At 35.4% G+C, this 11,579-nt stretch overlaps 2 protein-coding genes across 3 annotated transcripts in view; both read right to left on the reverse strand.

Annotated features, from left to right (window-relative positions):
- pik3cd (phosphatidylinositol-4,5-bisphosphate 3-kinase, catalytic subunit delta) overlaps positions 1–4,397 on the reverse strand; it is a 31,131-nt gene extending 26,734 nt beyond the window's left edge. The window contains exons 1-2 of one of the 2 annotated variants that reach the window (XM_073823039.1): positions 4,148–4,397; positions 2,241–2,412 (exon numbers count right to left, since the gene is read on the reverse strand). In XM_073823039.1, the coding sequence (XP_073679140.1) occupies positions 2,241–2,381 (141 nt within the window). In that variant the 5' untranslated portion in view covers positions 2,382–2,412; positions 4,148–4,397. Of the gene's footprint in view, positions 1–2,240; positions 2,416–4,147 lie in introns of both variants that reach the window. The other variant, XM_073823040.1, reaches the window with a different exon arrangement.
- A 3,534-nt stretch (positions 4,398–7,931) lies between these two features.
- foxl2l (forkhead box L2-like) lies at positions 7,932–9,209 on the reverse strand. Its single transcript, XM_073823483.1, has one exon. It carries the CDS (start codon positions 9,198–9,200, stop codon positions 8,415–8,417), a length of 786 nt encoding a protein of 261 aa, XP_073679584.1. The 5' UTR covers positions 9,201–9,209; the 3' UTR covers positions 7,932–8,414.
- Between the last annotated feature and the right edge of the window lie 2,370 nt (positions 9,210–11,579).

The following is an 11,579-nucleotide window of genomic DNA, read 5'->3' on the forward strand; positions in this document are numbered from 1 at the left end:
AACATTTTACTTTTTAAACCACGGCATTGCTTTCAAGTTTTTACTTTTAGATATCATTTGCAAATACATTTTACAAGTCAGTTTTAAATTGTTCAGATAGAGATTTCTAAAGCCATTTTATTTATTAATTAAATAAAAAATAAATACCAGATTTTTAATTACCATCCTTCAATCAAATACTTTTGTGTACGTAAAATGCTCTGCAATGTGAGTTTTTAAACAGCGGTTTGTTCTTTTTTTATTAGCAGTATTTGTTATTTTAATTATTACAGCTGTGTTTTTTAACATTTGTGATCCTGGACCACAAAACCAGTTGTAAGTAGCACAAGTATATTTGTAGCAATGGCCGAAAATACATTGCATGGGTTAAAATGATAGATTTTATGTAGGGATGCTCATATTGACCGTTTAACCGTTAACCGACAGTAAGAATTTTAACCGATTATTACTATCAGTTAAACGGTTTAAAAGGGTTTTTTTCTATTCTTTTTTTTTTTTTTTTTTTACGTTTGCTGCATGGTGAAAGAAATAATGCTATTTGTAAGTTATCTGTTTACTCACGCGCGCATGTCGACACGTGCAGTGTGGCTGTACAGACATATTTCGCTTCACCTTTACTTAGTAAACAGATGTATTATATGCAACTCAATGACAAGTTGCGTTATTGGGTTATCAGAGAGTGAATCCGTGAGTGAATGTATTCAAATTCTGAATGAATTATAGTCTAGAAAGTACGCAATAGGCGCTCCCGTTACAATCACTGGAAAGCTATCACTCATCCTAGAGTAGTTCATCGCAATCTCATAAAGTTATTAAAAAGTAATAAAATAACCTTTAGACTGCACAATTAATCTCTTATTTATATAATGCCAACACTTTGTTTTAATAAGAGAGTTCGCGAAAGTGTAGAAGTCAGCAAAACTGAAACCGGCACTTTGGTTGGTGAGTGGATTGTAACATAGCCTCCTCTGATTGGCCACAGTGATAATCAAATCAACATACATGTCTGTGATTGGCTATTGCTGAACGCTGTAAAACACGCGCTTCTCCACACGCATATGACAGTGGATGGAAGTCCCGAACCGCAATTTGAAAGGGTTTTTGTGATGGTGTTTTTTTCGCGGATCTAAAAGTTAACAGGCAGCGGTCCTGCCTATCCATACAGCATGTGGACATGTTAAAAACTAGGCACACTGAGGTATTGGCTGGCCTGCTATATATTTTTATGTCCGACGAGAAGAATAAGACCGGTACAGTTCTTCAAAGCGCATAAAAGGATTCAGTGTGTTTTAGTTTTGTCATCTTAATTAGGTAGTTATTTAATTTATACATATTTAGTGTAGGCCTATTTATATTATTCTTTTTTTTTTTCATTCAGATTTTCTCTGTTCTCAGAACCGCTGCTGATGAGCGATAATTTAAGTATGTCAGTACAGCTTTTGTTGTTACTCTGTATGCTGCTGTTTGCACGTTAAAATGAAACATTTGCTTGTATTTTTAATGTATCATCACAGATACTCGTGCATTCTATTTTTATTTTAAATTATTATTATTCTAATTTTATCAGTTAACGGTTAATGTTCGGATAACGAGCAGCGGTTGTCGGTCAGGAAAATTAACCGAAATGAGCATCCCTAATTTTATGGCAAAAATCATTAGGATATTAAGTAAAGATCATGTTCCATGAAGATATTTAGTAAATGTTCTTACCGTAAATACATCAAAAATCATTTTTGATTAGTAATATGCATTGCGAAGAACTTCATTTGGATAACTTTAAAGACATTTTTCTCAATATTTAGATTTTTTTGATTTTCAAATAGTTGTATCTCGAATAATATTGTCCCATCCTAACAAAACATATATCAATGGGAAGCTTATTGATTCAGCTTTCAGATGATGTATAAATCTCAATTTTACAAAATTGACCCTTATGACTAGTTTTGTGGTCTAGGATCACATTTACTCACTATTTTGTGAACGAAATCAACCGATTCATTAAATTGATCTGTTTACAAATTGGACTTTGACTCTTCTCTCATAAACAAAGTGTTAAGACATAATGTTAAGATATTTTACCAAATAATGATTTTAATTTTGTTATGTATTGAGACTTCCAAAGTCTACAAACCATAATTGTGGTTGTGCTTTTTTGTCCTTTTTAATCAAAAATGTTGATTCTCATTACAAAAACTCTCTATGTTCTCCTATGTTTGCATGTGGTCAGAGGGTCTTCTCACCTTCTTGATGGTACTGATGGTGTCACTGCAGGCTACGGGAAAGTTGAGGTAGATCCCCGTGGGGAGGAGGAACTCCATGTTGATCTGTTGCCGACCCTCCCTCTCCCACACATCCTGCATGCCGTAGACCCCCGGCGGCATGGTGCAGGAAACTCATCTACAGCTGACCCCACTGCTGAACACAGAGAGATGTTTACAACAGATCAAGTCATACAATACTGAGCATGCATGAAGTGTTTACTCGCTGTTACAACCCACTGGACCAATTACAGAGGCAGGGAGTGACCTCAAGACGCTCAATTAATATTCAGCGAGAAGAGAGAGAGCATGCAACATATGCTGCATAATAAATAATTATTAAGACACTTTGCTTGTAAATGTGCAGAACAATATAGCATTCATATGCGACTCTGGACCACAAAACCAGTCTTAAGTAGCACGGGTATATTTGTAGCAAGTAGTGTTCGTAGTATGGGTCAAAATGATAGGATATTACGCAAAGATCATGTTCCATAAAATATTTAGTACATATCCTACTGTAAATATATCAAAACTTCATTTTTGATTAGCAACATGCATTGCTAAGAACTTCTTTTGAACAACTTTAAAGGCAATTTTTTTGCACCCTCAGATTCTAGATTTTCAAATAGTTGTATCTCGGCCAAATATTGTCCGATCCTAACAAACCATACATCAATAGAAAGCTTACTTATTCATCTCAATTAAAAAAAATTAACCCTTATGACTGGTCCTGTGCTCCAGGGTCACATTTACTCACAATGTTGTGAACCAAATTAACTGATTCATTCAATGATCTGTTTACAAATTGGACTTTGACACTTCTCTCACAAACAAGAAGAATTAACATATATATCTCTTAAAAAAATTGACCCTTATGACTTTTATTTTTTTGTGGTCCAGGGTCACATATTATGACTAATATCACTTTTTAATAGTGATATTGCTAGCAGCAATCGAATACGCAAGTAAAAAAGTAATTCAGAATCATTTTATTAAATAATTACAGAATTCTATGATCGCTACGACTTAAATCACATTTACAAAATATTATTGTAATACTAAACTTAAACAGCTAAAAAGAAGTAAAAGTAATACACTGTGAAAAGAGAATATGTAGAAGTATACTGCACTGAAAGATAAACAAAATCAAATATGTTGCACATAAGCTTCACAATTAATACAGAATATTTTTTTGTACTACATATTTAACTTTTATAATACATGTATATTTATACATTTTATGCAACATTTATACGCAATATAACACTGTACAAAGGTTTGCATCAACCCAATGACCTGCTAAAGAAAATAAAAGCAGTGCATACTAGTGTGTATATTAAATACAGTCAAAATAAACAATATTTATCTCTTGTAAAGGCAGACAGGTTGTTTATGCACACTACAGTTATGCTTTGCATTATCAATGAAAAATGATCAAATCAATTTAAAGCAGAATTCAAGCGCAATTAATCATAAACAGAGTATGGTGTTCCTGACATGAGGATTACATTATATCATATTAATCAATATCTAATATCATATATGCAGTGCATGTATCTGAAGCACACACTGCAGCTCTGTGATGAATTGTCGGACTGTCTAGGGTTACAAAGCCGGCTGGAGGGCCAATATCCGAGAAACGTGGCGCACATCATCTCACATCAACGTAAAAATGTCACGAATATTATACTGTATTTTAAACTACGCGTCTGTCGAATATATATGGTGTCTATAAAGTCGTAGCCATTAAAAATACCACATTATTTATGATGCATTTTTAAAATGGCAGGTGTCAACGCATTTTTGCGTAAGCCACCATGATCGTTTCATTTTGTCGTGATGGGAAACATGAAACAAAATATGACAATGTGACAGCGCGAACTTACCTTGAAGCCTCACCGGTGGTTCATTTCTCCATCTTCAGAATCAGCGATGCTCCTTTACTTTGTCATTGAAAATTGATATCTTCCTGGCGCCTGAATTTCGGTCACCGATCAAGACGCCAGTATTTGAACGTTCTGAAATTACAGCAGAAGAGTTGACAATCCTTAGTGGTTAAGAGGTGTTAAAGTGGCCGTCTGCACTGCGCGTTGAGCACCGCGTTCCTAACTCGAAGGGATCATCGACATAGTTGTGTACTAGTCTCTCTCTCTCTCTCTCTCTCTCTCTCTCTTCCTCTTTCTCGCACTCACTTGCTTCCTCCTCCTTTCTCTCTCTCTCTCTCTCTCTCTCTCTCTCTCTCTCTTTCTTTTTCTCCCTTGTTGTCATTCATGCACGGCAGAATATTGTCAATAAAAAAATGTTTGCACGTCATGAAATCCGTCATTCATCCTTCACGTTTGTATTTGTAGAAAGCGTTGGAGTATAACATACGCCAGTAAATAAACTGACGCCATTTTCTTCATTACATACACATGTTATGATTGTAACTTTGATACATACTGTATGTCACAAATGTTTACACTTTTCAAAACGTTTTAAACAATACTAACGGTCCCTAACTCTTCTCAGCACATCACCGTCTGGCTTCCTCTGCTTTTGAGGTCTGTTTCCACGCGTGCGGCATGCTGCATTCGTTTGAAACCTGTCACTGTAATTGCTTAATTCATTTCAGTCTCATTTATGCATTGTTAGCTATTAATTAAAAATAAACAAATAAATTAAATATATCAATATATGTTGTTTATTGATTCACTCCAGTGATTCGAATCTTTTGAATCTGTTTACCAAGATTCATTTTACGCTAGTTGGTGAGGACTAACGTTAGTGGCATGAATGAGCCACTGAATCATTCGCTTAACCGCTTCGCCAAAGAGTCGGTCAGTTTTAATACTTGAATTGCGTGTCATAAGTGTACGAGACTGACGTACATTACCATTTCGTTCAGTCACTCAAAAGATTCTCATTCACCTCTTGTTTAGACTGAAAATATGAACGCTTCACTGTAGGGGGCGTATTCGTTTAGTAGGTTCGACCAATCAAATGCGCAGTCAAACCCCGTACTCGAATACTATTGGCTCATGTTGTAGTCAGTCTTCCAAGGTGGGCGGTGTCACGCCAGCTCTAACTGAATAAAAACATCCTAATAACATAAAACTCTTATTATAAAAACTCGATTCAATTATTTGATTAGTTCACCACCAGTATACTGTTTACTAGTATTATCCAACACTAGTTATCACGTGATACCTGTATGCGTAAATGCTGTGCATAACACTCTGAATTGCTGAACTTATTATTTCCTCATTTTTAAATAAAACCGGTCAGACGTGTCTTCCTGTGAGAGAGTAAGGAAGCTCTAATTCTGGATGCCACTGACAGCGAATAACGATTATGGGTCCATGGGGAAGTCACTTAAAAGCACCAGTCACTCAGTCAAATAAGGATGTCTGCTTTCAGCAAGGAGACGTCTAGTAAAAGGCTATTATTTTATTGCTGAGAAAACAAATACAGTTTAAAAGCGGTGGCCTAACAAAACCCCTCACATTACAAAGATCCGCAGTGCATTTGTCTAAAAAATAAGTCTAAAAAAATAATGTCTTGTAATCCAAACTGTACAATCTCAGGTCCATTTTTGAAAACACTATTGAATCCTGCTGTTTTAATCATGTGCACAGACATTTATAGGTCTTCTTTTCAGCCATCTAAAAGACTATAGCAGTGCTTTGATGATAACAAGCCTTCAAAATGCACTGCACCATTGAAAGCTCGCAGCTTGTGAAAACAGGAAGTGTATGTGCAGAACAGAAACTCACAGTAAAATAAAGCCAAAGACCCCACATCCGCCCACCTTCAACCCCCTGCCCACCAGTCATTGCGGGCCAAAGTGCACCCCGCTGCCAGACAGCCAATCACCGCAGGGAAGTTACTGGAGGTGATGGGGAAAACCAAAAACTTGCAATATCTTTACAGCCCATGAACTAATCAAATCTAGTTGTAGAAAGAGTCCTCAGATCCCTTTAAGGGAAATTATGGATGGGCTACAACCCTGCGCCTGAGAGCACAGTCTAATAGTCATGTTGCACTTACAATGCATCAAACATTCTTTGAAATTTAGCTGTTAAAGTAACAGTCTTTCCTCACCATGGCAACAGTTTCAGAGCCTCGTCTATCCTTGGGATTCTGACACTCCGTCTTTTAATACAAATGATCTCCTGTTTGTTCAGCCAGCAGCTTGTGTTTGAATATGGGCTGGTTTTTATGTCAAGATAAAACTTGATATTATATTTTCTGTATAAAGGCACTTTCGGTCAGGGAATGACCAGTTTAAGCTGTAGTCAGTGTTTTGCACATCACATGCCTAAGATCTGCAATCTGCAAATGGAATCACAGAAACATGTTTAGAGAAGGTGGCCCCCATAGATTAATATATGTAAACAACCAGTCAAAAGTTTTTGAACAGTAAGATTTTTAATGTTTTTTAGTCTCTTCTGCTCACAAAGCCTGCATTTATTTGTACAGCAAAAATAATACAATTCTGAAGTATTTTATCTATTTTAAATAACTGTTTTCTATTTGAATATTTTTAAAATGTAATTTATTCCTGTGATTTCAAAGCTGAATTTTAGCATAATTTCTCCAGTCTTCAGTGTCACATGATCCTTCAGAAATCATTCTAATATTCTGATTTGCTGCTCAAAAGTATAATTTTTCAGGTTTCTTTGATGAATAGAGAGTTCAGAACATTTATCTGAAATAGAAATATTTTGTAACAAAATATCTTTATTATCACATTTGATTATTTAAAAGCATTCCTTTCTATTAAAAAGTATTAATTTTTATAATATACTGACTCCAAGCTTTTGAATGGTATAGTGTATAATTACTAAAAAAATATTTCTTGAACAGCAAATCAGCATATTAGAATGATTTCTGAAGCATTGTGCATTTGATCACAGATATAAATTACAATTTTAAATATATTTAAATAGAAAGCAGTTTTTTTAAATAGTAAAATGATTTCAAAATTGTTTTGGTGAGGCTTGGTGAGCAGAACTGACTTCTTTACAAAAACAAAAACATTAAAAATCTTACTGTCCAAAAACTTTTGACTGGTAGTGTATATTCTATATATATTTATATATATATATATGTTCAGATTAATTATATAAGAAGTGATCAATCAACATAGTATGTCTGTATAAACGTATATGAAAAATTAAATTCTATAACATCTTTTTGCAGAAATTGTATCAAAAGGCCACAAGGGGGTGCCATTTAACTATACAGTGTATTATGAAGTTAATAGAATTACATATAACCATGATCTTGCTCATATTTCGGATTAATAGTCCCATTAACAATTTTAATCAGAAATAATAATGAATTTCAATTATAATTACGTATTTGCAGTGCACATAGCATTTATACAGACACTGGATAGATTATATATTGAATATGAGAAGTTAGTAATGCCCTTTTGCTACAAATACATTTAAAAGTTAGTAATGCTCTTTTGCTACAAATAAATGTGTGTAAGTATATACCAAAATATTATTTCTTTATTTAAGTTTGACTAAATGCAATTAGTAATATACAAAATAAATGACACTTGTATGACCAGTTATCAGAATTTTATCAGAGAAAAATTCGAACAGGTTATGAACATTTAGATATAAAAATATTCTTAAACTCCAGAAATGCAGACACTGAACATGTCTATTCAATATACAAAACATTTTTTTAAAGAAAATACACTTTTGCATGTAAAGAACTCAACTTGTGCAAAGAGTTTCCAGCAAATATAATAAGCAAAAACATTTTTAAACGGCAAACTTGTTTGCAAACCGTACATCCATTACAAGATCCTTAATTCACTACCTCAACATTTAAGTAAAAAATAAATATGCTTATTTATCTTAATGCATTTGTTGAAATTTATGGATACTAATAACCAAGTGCGTTTTAACAGTTCTTAAACGATGAACAGTCGTTAAACGATGTAACAAAGTTATATTGACGAAAATCCACAAAACACAACTGTAAAACCATTACTGTATGAATACAGTAATCAAACGTATGCAGCATGAGCCAGCCGGTTTGACTTAAAACAGCACATTTAACATTTCCAAAGGTTAACGTGACAAAAATAGCAAATTTAGATCCAAATGAAACTGTTAGCCTACTTATATTCAGTTTTCACATGTTTGTCTATCAGTCAAACGGATGATGTACCAGTTCAGGGTGGCTGCTCTGCTGCGGGTAGCAGCATGTGGAGATGGAGCTTCCGCCCGGGCTCACCGGTGGCGTCATGCCGCTCAGGGGCACCAGAGCGTTCGGATGCCGGTGGTACGGTCTGTAGGACGGGTGAAGGTGATGGTGTTGACCGTGGTAATAAGTCACGGGAGAGTTGGCGTAATCGTTTGGAGACAGAGGGCGCGCGTTCCCAAGCATGGGCTGCAGGTAGCTGGAGATGTGCGTCGGAGAGCTGGACTGGTGACTCCAGGAGCTGGTGCTGACGAACGGGCTTTGCCAGTAAACGGGCTCCTGTTGCAGGCAGTACGACTCGGTGAAGTTAAATCCAGACGGTAAGGGTGGTGGTCGGTAGGGTCTCTTGACGCGCCTCCTTCGCCTGTAATTCCCCTTTTCAAACATATCCTCAAACGCCGGGTCTAGCGTCCAGAAGTTCCCCTTTCTCTCCCCACCGCTCTCCCGGGGAATCTTCACGAAGCACTCGTTGAGGCTCAGGTTGTGTCTGATGCTATTCTGCCATCCTTTCTTGTTTTTCTCGTAGTATGGAAACTTGGATATAATGAAGCTGTAGATGTCATTCAGGGTCAGCTTCTTCTCCTCGCTTTCTCTAATAGCCATCGCAATGAGAGCGACGTAGGAATAAGGAGGCTTTTCGGGTGCTGCAGCGGCTCCTCCATCCCCTGTACCCGGGTCGTCCTCTGCGGTATCACGGGATGGCAGGCTTCCAGACTCCGCGGTGCGATCCATGAGATGGGCTTGAGCTGGATGAATGAAACGGCGAGATTCTCAGTAGCGCACTGCACAGGTGCAAAGTTAAAAGTGTCCAGGTGTGCTTTGGTTTTGCTTTAGTCTCCTCCTACCTGCCCTGCCTCGTGTCGGTATCTTGAAATAGAGGTCAAAAGTTCGCGAATTTAACATGAAAAGGGTGCGCGGGGGTCGCAGACGTAATTTTGACTGGTGAATAAATTGTTAGAGTAAACATTCATTGATGTCGCCTGCAGTAAAAACACTTGCTAACTGCGTTAAGACAACATTAATACGATCAAATAATAGTTTTTCTTTTTATTCTTATTAATAATGTTGTGAATTATTGTGCAAAAACTAGGGTACTTTAACTTAATAGAGTTTGCAGTGTCAAACTGAAGTTATAATCCTATATTTTTAAAATGAGAATAATTAAAAATAATCATGATAGGTTAAAATAATATTAGAATCATATAACATTCAAACACAATTACAACTAACGCATTTGGTCTCAAGAACAAAGGACATCTGGTTTGTAAACTTCATCCTTTGCAGTTTCCCACAACTTATCAGTAAGAAACGTGCCATCAAAGGTACCGCCTTGTTAAGACCTTTTTTAGTAAGGCTATATTCTCACTATAAGAACTTATACGTTTAAGATGTAACTCTATATTTTTCTTGATGTGATTTTTTTCTTGAGATATAGGCTACCTAAAAAGGAGGAAAACGTTTAAAAGTAGGCTTTTTTATTCCTTTAGTTTTTTGTTTGTCTGATAGTGAATATGGAATTAATTATCTGAAATTATAGCAATATTTAGGCTGAAAGTGAAAGTTTTGATTACATTCGGATTTAAGATTGACTTGCATGCATAGTGAGCTTAAAATGAGCCAGAATTACTATAATTTTGGCAACACTAATGTACTTATAATTAGCAATATGTTTATTACAATATTTATTGTTAGTTCATATTAGCCCAGGTTCATGAAATAATATTAACAGATACAACATTTGTTTTTAATAATGTATTAGAAAAAATTGGTATTAACATGCTTTATCAATATTTTTATTTTATTGTGTCACGTATCTGGTCGATCCTGTCATCATGAACTCTTGCACCACACTTCTGGACTGCAATCCCCACAAGCCACTGCACCAATCACTGCACATACCTGCTCCTCGTTTTCCACTGCACTGATTGCTGCACACACCTGTTTCACATTTACCCACATGCATTTAAGCCACAGACACACACACTTCCGGGGCGAAGTCTTATTGTTCCGTATGGTCTTTATTTCCGAGCGTTTCTTTCCGTGTCTGTTTTCCCTGTGTTTGATTCCTGGACTCCTCCCTGTGTTTTGATTCTCGCTGCCAGCCCCGACCTTCTGCCTGTGTTTGACTACTCTTTGGATTTTCCTCGTTGTTGTTGTTTGCCGGTGATTGACCCTGTCTGTTTACCACGCCTTCTAATAAAGCCTGCATTTGGATCCGAACGCCTGTCTCCAGACCTCCTTTGTGACAAATTGTTAGTCCATGCATAATTATGTATTGCTATATGTAACTAATAGCTAACATTAACAAATGAAACTTGTATGTAAAGCGTCACCTATAATTATAATTATAAATTATAATTTATAGAACGTACACTACCAGTCAAACGTTTTTGGACAGTAAGATTTTTAATGTTTTTTAAAAAGAATTTCTTCTGCTCACCAAGCCTGTATTTATCTAATCCAAAGTACAGCAAAAACAGTAACATTTAAAAATATTTTTACTATTTATGTTTTCTCCTTGCTAAATAAAAGTATTAATTTTTATCACATATATAATCTATCTATACAGACTTCAAGCATTTAAATGGTATAGTGTATAACGTTACAAAAGCTTTTTATTTGATCTTTGGATCTTTTTATTCATCAAAGAATCCTGAAAAAATGTACTCTGCTGTTTTCAACAAAATAATAGTAATAAATGTTTTTGAGCAGCAAATCATAATATTAGAATGATTTCTGAAGGTTCATGTGACTGGAGCAATGATGCTAAAAATTACGCTTTGAAATCACAGGAATAAATTATATTTTAAAATATATTCAAATAGAAAAGTTATTTTAAATAGTAAAAAATAAATAAATAAATAAAACTGTACTCTTATTGATGTTATGCTGATATATAATTGACCACCGACTAATGTCTTTAGTCTGAATGTGTCTTAAGATAACATAAAACATTCTTACAGCAAGATGCATGTATTAACTTGCCGCTTTTTTTTTTTTTTGGAATTTCCCACTCTGCCAGTTTCATCTTTATGTGCATCGACAAATACATTGCTAACTACAGTACTTCAGTTACCTCCATTAAAGTCGGCACACTTACTACAATTTAAT

Source organism: Garra rufa, chromosome 18 (genome assembly GCF_049309525.1).
Source record: "Garra rufa chromosome 18, GarRuf1.0, whole genome shotgun sequence".
NCBI classification, from domain to species: domain Eukaryota; kingdom Metazoa; phylum Chordata; class Actinopteri; order Cypriniformes; family Cyprinidae; genus Garra; species Garra rufa.

Bases quoted from the DNA above. Each gene is read 5' to 3' on its own strand.
- foxl2l (XM_073823483.1), bottom strand. From the start codon at position 9,200: ATGGATCGCACCGCGGAGTCTGGAAGCCTGCCATCCCGTGATACCGCA.